At 40.1% G+C, this 16960-nt stretch overlaps 1 protein-coding gene across 2 annotated transcripts in view; it reads right to left on the reverse strand.

Moving 5' to 3' along the window:
* Btbd7 (BTB domain containing 7) overlaps positions 1-16960 on the reverse strand; it is an 81335-nt gene that overhangs the window by 7734 nt on the left and 56641 nt on the right. For both annotated transcript variants that reach the window (XM_085830630.1, XM_085830631.1), the window contains exons 4-8: positions 13648-13856; positions 12134-12209; positions 8884-9044; positions 3612-3755; positions 1826-2015 (exon numbers count right to left, since the gene is read on the reverse strand). In XM_085830630.1, the coding sequence (XP_085686756.1) occupies positions 1826-2015; positions 3612-3755; positions 8884-9044; positions 12134-12209; positions 13648-13856 (780 nt within the window). The remainder of the gene's footprint in view (positions 1-1825; positions 2016-3611; positions 3756-8883; positions 9045-12133; positions 12210-13647; positions 13857-16960) is intronic.

Raw genomic sequence — 16960 nt, forward strand, 5'->3', positions numbered from 1 at the left:
GACTCCCTGACAATCACTCTGAAACTACCTAACACAAATGTGCTGGCTAGTTTTTTTGTTAACTTGATACAAGGGAGCTTCAATTGAGCCAATCCCTCTGTAAGTTTGGGTTGTGGGTCAGTCTGTAGAGCATCTTCTTAATTAGTGATGTATGTGGGAGGGCCCAGCCCACTGTGGGTGGAGCCATCCCAGGATGGGAAGTCCTGTGTTCTATAAGAAAGCATACCGAGCAAGCCATAAGGCGCAAGCCAGTTAAGTAGCACCTCTCGGTAGTCCCTATGTGGGCTCCTGCCTTATGTTCCTGCTCCATTTGAGTTTCTGTCCTGATTTCTTTCAATGATGGACTACAATGTGGAAATCTAAGCCAAATAAACCCTTTCTTTCCCTACATCCTTTTGGTTATGATGTTTTATGACAGTAAAAGTAACCCTAACCAAGAGAACAGAAGAAAGTGAATGTCCTAGAAGTACCCTGAGTGTAGTTTTATTGGAACACAGTCATACTGTTCAATATGAGTACTGACATACATGGCTGTCTGAGTACTGAGTAGTTACTAGTGAGGTTATATGGCCACAACGCAGAAACTAGAATGAGAGGAGAAGAAAGGCCTAAGAAATGCTTAGGAGCCTACAGTCTCCTGAGTGCTTACTCTGAACCAGGCAGACTTCTTAGAATAGAGTCGTGGCACTTCATTAAATCTGCACAATGACTCTAGAAAAGAGGCATTATCTGCATTCCACAATGAGGACACTAATATTCAGCTCAAAGTCATATACATAAATGGCACAGTTAGACAGTCTTTTCCAATAAGCTGCATAGACTTTTCTTAGTATGTTGGGGAGGATCAGAAAAAGAACCTTAGTAGGGCCACATCGCATCACCTAAATGAGAGACATGTTAAATCTTCCTGATCATACTGTGAATGTTTTTGGAACGTTGAGGTTAAATTCTAAGGTGAAGTTATGTAATATGCATCTGCAGTAACTCTGGCTTAAAAGAAAACACTATAGGCTGAGCACACCAGCACAGCCTTTAATCCTAATACTTGGAAGATAGACACAGGTGGAGTACAAGGCCAGCCTGGTTTACACAGTGAAACCCTATCTCACTTAAAAGAGAGAGAGAGAGTAGGGGAGGGAGGAGAACAGGAGAAAGAAAACCAAATGTGACTATATCAAACCTTCAAATTGTACAATCGTCTAAATAAAAGAACCTCTCTCCTCACATTGTTACCCAATGTACATATAAGTACACACAGAATAGCCAAATATGAAAGCAACTTATGGAAGACAACAGTTCAAAATAAAGTTGAGACTGTGATGAAAAGCTGTCACCATGTGATTCATCTTTGCATAGCTGTGTAAGCAGAAACGAACGGTACTACTGAACACCATAGTCTGTTAGAGTTATTCTGAAGCCTGCAATGGCAAGTGGGGAGGGCTGGCCTGAGTTTCTGACCACTAGTCATTGCTGTCTTTGGACATGACAGTTATACTAGGAGCTAATAGGGCTTGCATTTGGGAGAGGAGGACACAGCAGCCACCTCCTGAAGGTTTTTGTTTTTGAGACGGGTTCATTATGTAGCTCAGGATCTTCTTGCCTTTCTCTCTTAGATTCTGGGAGGACAGGCATATGCCATCATGCCTGCCACAAAAAGGTTCTTATATGACAGAAAAAAATCTGATTCCTCTAAACCAGTCATTCTTAACAGGAATGATTCTGCCCCACAATGCATATCTGGCAATGGAATGATGCACAAAGGGCACTGAAACGTGGGGAGAATCAACCAGCAACTGTAAAAACAAAAGAACCGATACTGCCTTACCTGGGATCTCATTGGCTACAACTGATGGAGGGCTCGACTGGTTACTGCTGATCTGCTGGTGGCTGATCATGTGGCAGCACTGGGGCATGGCATTGCTGACCATGTAGAGTGTGTCTGGGACGTTGGACATGCGCACCATTCGCAGTCGCACCAGGTCTGTCTGCTCCACCATCATCTCATCCAGCACCGACTGCAACATTGGAGAGAAACTGGTCAGCCTTCATTAGATCACACTTGCCACGGTGAGATGATGATGATCATCATCATATAAAAAAAGCCTGGTTATCATTTCTCATCAAGTCTAAAGTCAGTGGTAAAAGGAGAACGAGCTTCTCTTTTTCTTAGATATTCTGAAAAGATTTCATCTTCTAAAAAGTCTATAAATTGGTCAGAAATAAACTATACAAATCATAGACAGTGTGTAGATATGCTAAGTATTAGATGACACAAAAATGCTCAAAATACAAAACACAAAAATTAGGCCAGGCATTGGATGCACGGCTTTAATCCTAGCACTTTAGCCACAGGGACAGGCAAGTCTCTGTGAGTTCTAGACTAGCCTGGCCTACATAGTGATTTCCAGAACAGATAGGACTAGACAGTGAGACCTTGTCTTCAAAGAAGGGAAAATGAAAGGGCGTGCGTGCGTGTGCATGCACACACACGCACGCCCACACACGGACAGACACATATATACATATATATGTAAAACATGTAAAATCATTGCTATTTAACGTAACAGATCTATAAATAAGCCCAATTTTGTTAAATAAATTCCAGTGCACCTCTCTCACTACACTGCAGAATGGTCCAAATACCGTAATATATGAATATTGTCCACATTTATTGTGGGGAGGAGCTCATCTTAGGCCCTGGCCCAGTGCTACACCTGATGTGGCTGACGACTGGGCCATTCTACTGTCTTAGATCTGCTTACAATGTCCACCACTCACTCATCTTTCCCTGGACCCCTGTGAAGGTTGAAGGAGAATAACTGACTTCACAGTGTTGTCCTCTGCTCTCCACTCACATGTGCTCACATGGACATCATGCATATGTGGCTGAATGGCTCAGTGGTTAAGGGCATTGATTGTGTTGGCTGTGATAGGTGTAGTGGTTCATGCCTTTAATCCCAGAACTTTGGAGGCAGAGGTAAGCAGATCTCTGTGAGTTTGAGGCCAGGCAGGGCTACAGAGTGAGACCCACTAACAACCACCACCACCACCATCACCACCAAAACAAAACAGAACCTTGTTGCTGATTTAAAAGACTATTAGTCTCTCAAACTTCATATTAACATCTAATAAAGCAGTATTTTGTTCTCACATTATCTTTTCTTCTTGGAGAGTTTTCTATATTATAGTACACACAGGGCCTGCTATTTACTAACAAGATCGAAACTTTAAATGCTTACCCTAATTACCCTAAAACTAAACAGAGCTCAAAAGTCAGCTATTCTAGAAGGTTAATCAACGAGATCACAGTTTATTAGAGTCTCTTAGTTTAAAGGGAGGACAGGCAAAGCAGCCTGTAGTCATCGCCGCACTCTGCAAGCTGTAAGGCATGGCTGTGTCGTGCAGCTCTAACAATTTGCAAGGCCAGGAGGTAAAATGCAGCTTGAGTTTTAACAACATCCTTGATAATTAAACATTGCAGAAAACAAGTGACAAACTAGATTTTACTTTCATTTTCCCTATTACTACATGTCTGATTCACTTGCAAACACTAAATCTCTGTGCGTGTGGTTGGTAATAAACTCATCTGCTACCTTCCAATGTTTCCTTACCTTCGCTTCTTCCACATAGGGAGAAAACAGCCGAGGACGAACATATATGCCAGCGTTCTTCTGCCGAAGCCAGGCGTTTGATTTCCCGCCCTCTGCTGTAGGAAGCATGTCTGATGGCGGCGTGCTGATCAAGCCTCTTTTCATCTTAAACACAAGATGAACAAATACTTTTAATAAATAAACAAGATATATGCAGCGCTACAATACTATTAAGGCAACAATAATACAGTTATAAAACAAATTGCACAAACATTACCACAACTTAAATAAGACTCTAGGGATGTTATGTAAGCTTAGTAATACTTTAAAAGTTCAGTAGCGGTAAACAATATGCACCATAATTGCCCATATTACTCTAGGGGGCTGATGATTTACAAAGACACTTAAACACAAATTTATTAATTTGGAATAATTTGGGTAAAATTTGATGAAAACTAATTATTTTTTCTTTGTTTATTCTGCTCCCCAACACTAAGACAAAACAACATGCTGTTGGTCTTTCTTACAGCACAGGACACTATACAGTAGACTCTCTTCTCGGGGAGTGTAACCTGCCACCAACCCTAATACCCCAAATCAGAAAATGTGGGAACACTTTTCAGTTTACTGAGATCTGTTTAGATGTGGGTTTAGTAACAGCAATGGTGAACTATGTGACCACAGATGCCTTGTTTAACTGTAGGGCTGCTGTGTGGTTCTGGAAGTGGGGAGCCGCAAGACTAAAAATTTTAAGTGTTACTCCATTGTTTCCTTAATGATGCTAGGAACCCATAAGTAAGCCCCTTGGGTCCTCCTGTGATGGTGAAGATGAAAGGAAAGCAACACCTGGCATGGTATGGACTACAACTAGTAAGAGCACAGCAACGCACAGGCACAAGCAGGTCCATACTGGGCTAAGAATGGAGTCAAGAACAAATAAGCACATAGTTCCTGAACCATGTCCTACAATAGTTTTCTAAATAGAATACAAAAATCACTCTGCCTGGGTGTAACGGTCCACATCCTTATTCCCAGCACGCAGGAGGCACAGGCAGGCAGATCTCTGAGTTCAAGGCTAGATCGTTCTACAGATTACACTGTCTTGGAAACAAACCAAACCAAACCAAACCAAAAAAGGAAATCATCTGGTTTGAGTCTAGAGTTTGAAATAGAACCAAAAAGTATTTCCCCAAGTTTACTCCTTTAAGTATAACATCTACCCAACGCATTAGCTTAAATTATTTTAGATTAATAAAACATAGAATAGTATTTGAAAAGTAGAGAAAAGATAAAACAATATTCCATTATAACTATGATTCTACTGATAACTACCCCCGAGGCCCCGTGTTTCTCTGTGTAGTCCTTCCTGGTTGTCCTCAAACTCAAGAGACCCATCTGCCTCTGCTTCCTGAGTGCTGAGACTGAAGACTTGAGCCACCATGTCTTTTTTGAGACCAGTTCTCACTATGCATCCCTGTTTGGCCTAACACTCATGAGATTTGCTCTGCCTCTGGAGTGCTGATTAGATTAAGGCCATGTGCTATCTATCATGCCCAATTTTTATATCCTTTAAAAAGATTTATCATTAGCATTTTTCATACTGCTGTATTAGTTTTGTTCTTTTTTTTTTGTTTTTGAAACATGGTTTCATGATGCCAGCCTAGAACTCTCTATTTGACCAGCTGGCCTTGAACTCAAAGAGATTCACCTGCCTGTGCCTCTGGAGCACTGGGATTAAAGGCATGCACCATCCTGATTGGTTCTGTAATAGGTTGGTTTTTTTTTTTGTTTGTTTGTTTTTTTTGAGACAGGGTTTCTCTGTGTAGCCCTGGCTGTCCTGGAACTCACTCTGTAGACCAGGCTGGCCTCGAACTCAGAAATCTGCCTGCCTCTGACTCCCAAGTGCTGGGATTAAAGGCCTGCGCCACCACACCCGGCTCACTTTTTTATTAAACTTTTAATACACTTATTTAGTGAGTGTATGATTGTGTGTACGTGTGTGTATGCTTGTATATGTGTGCCATGGAGATCAGAAAACAACCTGAGCAGGTTGTTTCTGTCTACCATGTATGTCCCAGGAGTCAAACCCAGGTCATTGGGCTTGGCAGCAAACACCTTCACCCACTGAGCCATCTTTACTGTCATATGTATATATGTATGTATGTATGCATATATCTTCCTACCTGTATGGGTGTTTTGCCTTCATGTATGTAATATGCACCATATGTTTGTCTGGTACCCACAAAGGCCAGAAGAGGGTGTCACAGCCCTTGGAACTAGAATTGCAAATGGTGGTGAACTGGGTGCTAGAAACCAAACCTTAGTCCTTTGGAAGAGCAGCCAGTGCTCTTAACTGCTGAATCATCTCTCCAGACTTGCCTAAGGCAATTTCTTGAACATTTAAGTTAATTTCATGAATGAGGTAGAGAGAATTTATCAGCTTTCCTTATTAAGTTACCAACGCCATATCTCTTTGGTTCCTACAGCTATTTTGTTGCTTTATGTGTAGACATGTTTAAATTTCTCTCAGAGGCAGTAATCAAGCAACATGAGTCCCCTAGCTTATGCTCCTCAGAAACTGTAAGATTCTTCTGTTCTGGTCTAGACGTTGGTGCACTGAAAAACCCATCTACCCCGACAATCCCCTCTCTTCATATGTGCCATTAAATTTACTATAGTCTAGCCCTTGGTCCCATTATTCAACTGAAATTGTTTAAACAAATGGTTTCTTTTTCAGTGCGAGGGACTGAATCCAGGTTCTTACACATGATAGGCCAGTGTTCTACCACTGAGCAACATTCCCAAATGCCTTTCTATTACGCAATGGTTCAGTATCAGTGATTATCTTGCATAACCTGCGTATAGTGTTTGAGAGTCCCTCTCCCTTGTGAACTGCTTTGCTCGAGTCTGATTCTATGTCCTACTGTGACTCTTTATCTTGCTAGGTGTCTGTTATAACTGAGATTGGTTCTCATGCTTTGATTCATTCGGGAATCTGCGTGCCCAAATGCTAAAGGTCCTTGTCCCATGCTGGTTTTTGATCAATCAGTAAAGATGTCAATGGCCAATGGCTGGGCAAAGGGAGAAGGGGGGAGGGGTGAAGAGAGATGAAGTTGCATGGGCTAGGATACAGGGGGAGGAGAAGGTGAAATTACCATTAATCAGTGGGATATGAATGGACATAGGAGGTGTAGGAGATAAAGCCAACTAGTCACGTTCCTTAGATCAAAGGCATGCGCCACCACCGCCCGGCTTCTGTAATACTTTTTATACTATTATTCAAGGCAGTAAAATATTCTCTCTTTTTAAAAATATGCTGGGCGTGGTGGTGCACGCCTTTGATCTCCCTCTCTCTCTCCTCCCCTCCCCTTCCCTCCCCTCCCCTCCTCTCCTCTCTCTTTCTCTCTCCTCCCTCTTCCCTCCCCCTCCCTCTCTCTTCCTGCTGCTTGTGGATCCAGATGTAGAATCTTGGTTCCTTCTCCAATACCGTGTTGATTGTGTGCTGCCATGCGCCCCTCCATGACAATAATGAACTGAACCTGTAAGCCAGTCCCAATTAAATGTTTCCTTTATAAGAGTTGCTATGGACTGATTTTGAGGCAAGGACAGCTAGGACTACTACAGAGAGAAACCTTGTATGTGGGAGTTGGGAGGCACACACAACATGGAAAAAAAAAGTTGCCATGGATATAGTATCTTTTCTCAGCAATAGAAAACCTAAGATAGGTACATAGTAAAACCTTGTCTCAAAAACAAACCAACAAAAAAACCCTGCCCCCCCTCCCAAAAAAAAAAAAAAAAAAAAAAAAAACCAAACCCACTATATACACACAAAACAGGATGTACCAGCAAGGTTGTAGAGAAAATAAGATCACTTAAGATCACTGGTAGAAAAGAAATAGGTCTGCCTTATGGAAAACAGTGTAGAAGTGACTTAAAAAATTAAAAAACACACCTCATATGACTCAACAGAATATATACTGGCATCTAATGTCCTATCAATGTCCACATGAATAGGCAGTATGTTAATGAAGCAAGCCAGGCATACAGTCCACTCATTCATAGACTAAAACAATCTCAAGAACTTAAGATCCAATTAGTTGTTACTAGAGCTGGCAGAAGGAAGGCCATGTTGTGGATGGATGTCAAAAGAACGTTAATAGAAGGAGTAAGTCTTTGTGTTTTTTTTACATAGTAGGGTGACTGGGTAACAATACTATATAATCTGTATTTCAAAACAGCAAAAATTTCTTATTACAAAGAAATTGCAAACATTTAAAGTGGTAGGTATGCTAACTAAGCAGATTTAATATACATAATTGCTTTGAAAACTTTCATTAAATTACACTGTATATGTGTATAATTGTTATGTAAAAACTTGATAAAGAAAAAACTGTATATATATGTATGTATATATATATATATATATAAATATAAAATATTCATTATTTCAAGCAATTCTGTTAGTTAAAAAACCATTACTTTAGGAGCTGGACAGATGGTTTAAGAGCAATCATGAAGGCTGCAGTTTAGATTTCAGCATCCATGTAACAGTCAGGTGTCCTGCAAAGATCAGGACTCTAGCTAGCAGGGTTCTGATGCCCTTTGTGCCTAGGTGCACACGTGTACACTTGTATGTGTATGTACACACACACACTTAAAAATCCATTTATTTATGAGTAACATAATCAATTCCATTAATACATATTCCCCAATTTCTCCTCTCTGTTATTTTCGAGACAAGGTCTCTTGTAGACTGGTCTGTCCTGGAGCTCATCATGTAGATGAGGCTGGCCTTGAATGCAGTGATCCACCTGCCTCTGCTTCCTGAGTACTGAGATTAAAGTTTGCCTAGCTCCATTAATCTTCAACTGAGTCTTAAAATGCTCTCAAATGACTCATGTATTATACAAATATGAGCCAATGTCCTGTATCTAATTTACTACTGTTCATGAAGAGTCTCCAAAGTTAATTTCTATCTATTCTTTTCATAGAGACCAAACTGATTCACACTGATAGATGACCAAATTAATTCACCTGAAAACTATTTTCTCGGAAGCAAGACTCACCCACTTAACATCAGCATCAAGCAACACCAGTACCAAGCATACTTTTTTGTACCACATTAGCCATTGGGGACACAATGTTGTGCCAAACTGACATTTGTTTGTTTCTGTGGTCGGAAACTCTAGTTTCCAGTCTTTTGCCAGTAAGAACAATTACTTAGAATAATCAACGCAGGCTGAGTTTGGCGCTTTTCTTTTCCTGAAAGGAATAGAAGAAAGGAACTCACTGCATCACTCAAGACCTCACTGTTCAGAGGTAGGATGTGTTCAATCCGCACAAAAGGCAAGAGAGCAGAAAGGATCTCTCTAAGTTCTTCTATGTCCAGGTCTCTTCTCTTCACACCTCTTTTGTTCACACTATGTGCAGTGCCACTCAGTAAGTTTGGCTCTACGAAATAGAAAAGGAAAAGCCTTCAGAGAAATTCCAATTTTCATAGACACAGTCTTTTTTCTTTTCCTTTTTTTTTTTTAATATTATTATAACAAAATACACTGTAGCTGTCTTCAGACACACCAGAGAGGGCATAGGATCTCATTGCAGGTGGTTGTGAGCCACCATGTGGTTGCTGGGAATTGAACTCAGGACCATCAGAAGAGCAGTCAGTGCTCTTACCCACTGAGCCATCTCTCCAGCCCAGTCTTTTATTTTTTATTTATTACATGCAAGTACACTGTAGCTGTCTTCAGACACTACAGAAGAGGGCATCAGATTTTGTTATGGATGGTTGTGAGCCACCATGTGGTTGCTGGGATTTGAACTCAGGCCCTTTGGAAGAGCATTTGATGCTCTTAACCACTGAGCCATCTCTCCAGCCCCCACCAGTCCAGTCTTTTTCTTTTAAGACACTTTTATTTGTGTACATGAGTGTGGGGGTGTGCACATGCCATTGCACTGAGTGTGAAGGCCAGGACCACTTTCAGAATTTCGTTCCTCCTCCCTACATGGGATCCAAAGATCAAACATAAGTCATCAGGCTTGGCCAGCAAGCACTTTTACCCACTCAGTCATCTTGTTGGTCCTAGGGACAGCCTTGTTTTCCTCTCTATTATGTAAAGACTCAGTACCAGATATTGTACATACGTGTATCTGCTTTAAGAAAAGTTGTAAATAGGTTTAATTTAATATACAAGTTTTCAGACAAAGAGAAAATACAGTGTCTCCAAATACAGGAACATTCTTTTTTTTTAAAAGATTTATTTATTTATTACATGTAAGTACACTGTAGCTGTCTTCAGACACTCCAGAAGAGGGCGCCAGATCTCGTTACGGATGGTTGTGAGCCATCATGTGGTTGCTGGGATTAGAACTCTGGACCTTCGGAAGAGCAGTCGGGTGCTCTTACCCACTGAGCCATCTCACCAGCCCAGGAACATTCTTTATGACCTCTATACTAAATTCTTTCTATGTATAGTAACTCAAAGTAAGAAAAATGACCATCTGTTAACATCAAGGCTGTGACTAGTTTTTAATATAAGAGGGCCAATGCACTGCATTTGCTACTTCTAGTCATGGAATCATGTATGAGAAGGGGAGGAGAGGGCATCTCAGGTAGTCCAGGTTGGCTTCCAATTTGTTACATAGCCAAGGACGAATCTGAACTTCTGATCCTCCCACTCCTATTTCCTAAATTCTGAGTTTACAGACATATTCTACCACGCCCAATGCCCAACCCAGGCTACTTACATTTAATGGTAATATATCAATCACCTGTATCCAAAGGAGCAAAATATAGTGTACATTCTACCTAGTTCTAATTTTCTAAGTTTCCATAACATGGAATGTTACTGCACACAGATGAATCTGTAATATTTGACATTTAGTCTTCTGTTGTGAGCAAGAAATAAAGTTTTTCTTCATTAGGTATTGATATAACAGAAAGATCTAAAGAAAATTATGCGTTTCACTCCTAAGAACTTATAAAACCAGGCACAGTGGTGCACAATTGCAATCCCAGCACTAAGAAAATGGAGGCAGGAGAAACAGAAGTTATATAGGCCTGGACCATATGAGATCCGATCTCAAAATAAATACAATGCTGAAAAGTGACAGGAAAAAAGACATTTTTTAGGTTCAGTATATAGAGGAAGAGAGCACTAGATGAGGGGAAGGTGATAGGATATCATATAAAAGATTAGTATAGAATCCTATATTTCCATGTTAGTGAGATGGGCTTGGTGTATAAAGGCACTTGCCACCAAGCCTAACAAGTCAACTCTGTTGGAAGGGCAGTCTTACTCTTGGCAAGCTGTTCTCTGAATTCCACTCATGTGCTGTGATTAATATGTGCACATCTGTGCATGTGCATGTACACGACACAATCAATTTAAGTGTGGCAAAGATGAAAAGAAAATGAGTCATGTATTTCCAAAACCAAAAGACCATATTGTGTATGGAACAACCCAGCAGTAGCCCCAGCTGGAGGAAATTTTATTAAAAACAAACCAAAGAAAACACCTTTTGTGGTGCTAGATGTCCCACACGCTAGGGCCTCACACATAATAACTAAATGCTTTATCACTGAGCTATATACCCTTAGTCCCTCTTCCCTTCTCAGGCTTTTTGAGATAGGGTTCTCAACTATGTAGACCAGGCTGCACTCAAATCCATATAGATTTGCTACTTCTACCTCCTGAGTGCAGGATTAAAGTTGTCTGTCACTGTGCCTGGACTTTGTATGTTTCTTAATGAAAGTAAAATGTATACAACATAAATTCATCATGTTAATCATTTTAAAAAGTATGTTCACATTGTACACTCATCATTGAGTCCAGAATATCTTTAATTTTTGTCTGACACCTTAATCACTACATTACATTTTGTTACTGTTTTCTGTTTTTCACACAGGGGTTCTCTGCGTTGCCCTGGCTGTCCTGAAACTCAATTTGTAGACCAGGCTGGCCTTGAACTCAGAGATCTGTCTGCCTCTACCTCCTGAGTGCTGGGATTAAAGGCGTGCGCCACCACCACCGCCGGGCTCTATATACCCTCCCCCTCCACTCCCCTACCCACCCACTCCCACTCCTTGGCCCTGGCGTTCCCCTGTACTGGGGCATATATAAAGTTTGCAAGACCAAGGGGCCTCTCTTCCCAAAGATGGCCGACTAGGCCATCTTCTGCTACCTATGCAGCTAGAGACACGAGCTCTCGGGGTACTGGTTAGTTCATATTGTTGTCTACAAAACATTTTATATTCTAGCATTCCATGAATCACTTAACATATTATCACAGACATAAAATGTAATAAAAGCAATCTTTTATAATCAGGATTTTTTTTTTGAAAAAAATCGACATATTTATTTTATCGTCTTCCCCTCAAATCCACTAACATACTTTACTTTTGGCAAAAACAACCAAACCCCTCTAGTTTCTTCAAGTCCAGTGTGCTGCCAAGACTGCTGAGAGTGCACTCAGCAAGCTTCTGGGATCACTGAAACCTTACAGACGGTGACTGGTGCAAGCTTACTTTCTGAACTTACCTCTGTCTGCTATTCTCTTCATCAACTGATGTTCACCCCATTTAATCAGATATTTAAGGATATCTTGTTCGCTTGCCTATAATAAAAAAGATTATTTTACTGAAATTAGAAAAATATTTAGTTTCATTATTGACTTTTCTTAAATAATCATGTACATATGGAGTGCAACTTACCACATTAATTTATTTGTATCAGCTGTGTGAAATTTTAGAGTTAATCCCATGGTCTATAAACAGTGGATATATAAGATGGCATTCTTTTATTCCATAACCTCAATATTCATTCCTGCTAATGGTTTTATTATTACCATCTTTTAAAAAATAATATATATTTCCTACTTTAAAATTTATCTTTAAAATTTAAAAATTATAAGGGTCCTGTAGGACTAGTCTTTTTTGGGATAAGATGGAGACAAACATACTATCTTCTCCAGTGATGGGAAAAACAAAATGACGAATTGTCCAGGCAGGCTACGAAGTTTTCTGTGGGTTGAGGAGTGGCCCTTGCAGTGCAGTTTGTGAAATGGTAAAGTGTCTAGCATCTCTCTGTATTTTATTTAAAGTCTTAGACTTTAAAACGAACAGGCTGCTCCTCAAGGTGCTTCATCTGTCATGAAGGAGTGCACAGCTCAAGACAACCATCTGAAAGCACTGTAACTACTGACTCCAATAGACATCTTGTACTGACCAGGACAGCGAGATGGAGTGAATGAAAAAGATCTTCTACAAATGAAGGCCAAGCGTTTCAGGTCTTATTACTGGAATCAAAGCAATATTGAAGGAGAAGCACAGTGAACAACTTGGTTTTTATTATAATTTTTTTTTTTTTAAATTTAGTATTTTCAGACCATGGTGATACCATTTTATAGTCTATCTGGTTCACATACAAAGACACAATGGCTCAAAGAGTTTATAGTTTCACAACATTAAAAGCTGTTGTATAGTTTTAAGTTAAAAGCACTTACCTTACAGTATATTTTTTGCAATATTTAAAACCTATTACTAAATTACAAACAAATTACTAAATTGACACATAAGTCAAAGACACAGAAATAACTGAAAACTGCTCAGCTTGAAGATAAACAGTTGAGAATTCAATTATGCTTTAGCAGAACACACTCTTGAGTTCTTGTGATGAGCTGAACAAATTAGCAATAAATTCCACTCTTATTTTGTGCTGCTTAGTCTATGGTCTATAATCTAAGTATTTGATATTATACCAAATGGATATTACTGGAGAAAGGCAAGACAATCACTCTCAAACTGTGTTCCTGGCCTGGCCTGGCTGCTTTGTAGTGTAGCTGGAAAGTCCTGGGCTTGCTCACAATGTTGAGTCATGACAGCAGTGTGCATGGAGGCCCAAAGTGCCAGAAGGCTTTTAGTGAACAAATACGGAGCAGGTGTTCATTAAGCAAAGTCTGCTTCTTCCTGCCCGATCCTATAAGCGTGGAGGTATGACGAATTTCTTTGTGCACACAGGAATGACAATGGACGTGAGAATGCATAAATGATTACCTGTAGGTAGTCAGACTGGATAGCAGTAAGCAGATGGTCTTTGCTCAGTTCATAAAAAACATCCGAAGTCATGACCTGGGATAACTCCTCACAAAGGAAATGCAAAGCTTGGCGGTGCACCCACTTAGAGCCGTATGGATGCGAGCTCCACTTGAGGATGGCAATTAAGGTATCTAATGAGATGCTCTCAGCAATGATATCCTCACAGCCTAAAAGAGAAGGCAAACACTTCTTAAGATTAATCAGAAATATTACTTATTGAACATCACTGTGTTAGGCTGCACAGTTAAAAAGTGGCAAGTTATAGAAATCAAGACTTCGTGGGACAGGTTAACAACAGGTAAAACTTCCATAGGAAATCTGGTGGCCTGCAGATTCAGATCTACAGGAAAAGGCTAGAATCCTCCTCGCTACTGAAGCAAACATGTATTTAAGTGCCAACCCAATAGTCTGAACAAGACGGTACAACTGAATCACTGTATCTAAGGGAAGAAGAGTAGACTGGAAAGACAGATGTGGGAAACAGAAACGACAGAAGGGCCTGGACAACAGTTGCCTGGTGGAACACCAAGATCCAAAGAGATGGTTTAAGCCCTTAGAAGACAGGCAAAACACATTTGATATTCTTTTGTGTTTAATTCTGGCAAAATGAAAAAGAAGTAAGGAAATAAATCAAAAATCCAGAAAAAGCAACTATGTCATTTTAAGAGCTCAAAGAAAGTAAGAAAATTTGAGAATGGTCAGTTATTCTCCTTAGGAAAAATCACTTTAAAATATAAAAATACAGGCCGGAGAGATGGCTCAGCAGTTAAAAGCACTGACTGCTCTTCCAAAGGTCCTGAGTTCAAATCCCAGCAACCATATGATGGCTCACAACCATCTGTAATGAGATCTGACTCACTCTTCTGGTGTGTCTGAAGACAGCTACAGCGTTGTTACATATAATAATTAATAAATCTTTGGGCCAGAGCGAGCAGAGGTCCTGAGTTCAATTCCCAGCAACCACATGAAGGCTCACAACCATCTGTACAGCTACAGTGTACTCATATACATAAAATAAACAAATAGATCTTTTTAAAAATATATATATAAAAATACATGGCCAGGCATGGTGACACATACCTTTAATCCCAGCACTTGGGTATCCAAAACAGGAGGATCTGTGGGAGTTTGAGGCTGGCCTGATCTACAGTGTGAGTTTCAGAGCAGCCAGAGCAAACAAGAGAAAACTAAAGAAAATACAACAACAAACCCCAGAAACTGTCCCACCCTCTCTTGCAAGTATGAGTGACAAAAACTGTGAAAGGGCAGAAATGACTAATCAGAAACATTTCAGTTCACTATAAAGAGTCCTAATAATATGAAAAACAAAACAAAACAAACACAAAAAACCAAGCATTTAAACCCTACCACTGACAACAACAAGAACAACAAAAATGGCTACCCAGAATGTACTATACTCAGAGCCTTACAAGATAAAGATCAAAGATATCAATAATGATAGTTCCAGAGTTGATCGTTCAAAGTTCAAAGTGACAGAGAATGAATCTCATAGTCAGGTGATGTAGGAATACTAGTAGTTATTTAGCACATACTTGCCTCTTCCTCTTTTTCTGATACACTACTACTAGATGAAGGGATACATCATAAATAACTGTGCCTCATGATTTCCACAAAACATTTAACAAAATACTTCATGATGATGCTAGTACCACAAACAGGGATGCTGTCTTCAATTTATCTTTATAGATCCTTTTGAATATGGTAGTCAATAAAATGTGTTGGATACACAAGTCAGATCCTTGCAGATATGAGGTATAAAACAGAACAGTGCTTAGAGGAACTGCTTGTAAAAACCACCAGTTCGAGGGGAGTGGAGCAGATGAGTGAGCCTGTGTTTGCCATGTTGATTGTGAATTTGGATGGATATGAAAACCATGTTCCAAACTTTCAGATGGCTGGCTGTGTGTGGAAAGCACTGTTACCAGGACATTGCACAGCCCAATCACAGCTGGCTAGAGATCAGCCAAAACCAAGTTAAATAAAGGTAGGAAAAACGATCAATTTCTACACTTAGAGTGATGAAAATTGCTAGACAGTGGATGACAGAAGTAAACTAGCTTAATACACAGCAGTATCTCAGTATTTTAACTGCCTGAAAATGAACTGTAGTATGGTTGTTACAAAACTGAAGCACTCTTGGGTTTCAGTTCTCCACAGAGCCTAAGGTGACTGCTCTCTTGTGTTGCTCTGAGCCCCTCATTTTCTAGATGGGCACTGATCGAATCACAGAATGCTAAGAGGTGGTAACAGAGCAGCAGAGTTTAATAACTGTTGCAGGGAAAAAGCTCTCAGCAAACACATTATATAATTTACATGAGAGAAACTTGAGCAGAAATGTAAGAGATGTTGTTACATGCCCAGTGGACTTCACTAGGTAGAGAAAAAAAGACTACTATTGCTTTAAGGACAGAGCCCAACAACCAGTTGGATGTTAAAAGAAGGGAGATTCTGGCTTAGTATCAAATTATTACAACCACAATTTCTCTCATCTCTGTTTCATAGATCCTTCTAGAAAAGTAGGAGCAGAAATGGGCTTAGCAAGTTAGAAACAGAGTACAAGGGATATACACTAAATAGGAACCAACGTCAGAAGATATCTAAGCCACTTCAAATGTAGAAAATAGCAACAGAGCAAACCCAAAGTCAGTTAGTTAATCTAAACAGTAAAATAAGATCTTTGAAGGAGAACCATGCTTTTAGAGGGTGTGTCCATTGACAGGTCCCTGTGCTTCAGTAGGCTGTCCCACACCTGACATACAAAGGTCTGCACTCAGGGAACTTAGTTGCTAAAAAAGACATGAAGGGTGATTTATTAGGAGAGATATGGGAGGAGACAGAGGGGAGTAAATGGAGGGGGCATATATGATCATCTTTCATTGCATTCCTATATGAAATACATAATGAGATCTGCTGTAAGTGATGTCAGAAGGTACAAACATGCTGAGGAAATGTGCAAAGCATGGAAAAGTTCTGAAGAGCTGAGGACAGAGCTCATCTAAAAGACAGTGGGGAACTTTTGCCAGGATAGAGTTTAAATTTAGAGATTGGAGTAGAAGTTAGTTGAGAATCAAATTGACAGGAAAAGCTAGCACAGATGTGTCTGGAAATAAAGCAGGGGGAAACAATCCTATTAAACCAGGATGCTGGCAGAGGAAAAGAGAGAGATGACATCATTACCCTAGATTTAAGATTAAGATTACCAAGAAGCAGATTAAGGAAGGAAGGAAGGGCTTTAAATCAGGCAGGATAG

This window comes from Mus caroli, unplaced genomic scaffold (genome assembly GCF_978045245.1).
Source record: "Mus caroli unplaced genomic scaffold, Mus_caroli_1 scaffold_14, whole genome shotgun sequence".
NCBI classification, from domain to species: domain Eukaryota; kingdom Metazoa; phylum Chordata; class Mammalia; order Rodentia; family Muridae; genus Mus; species Mus caroli.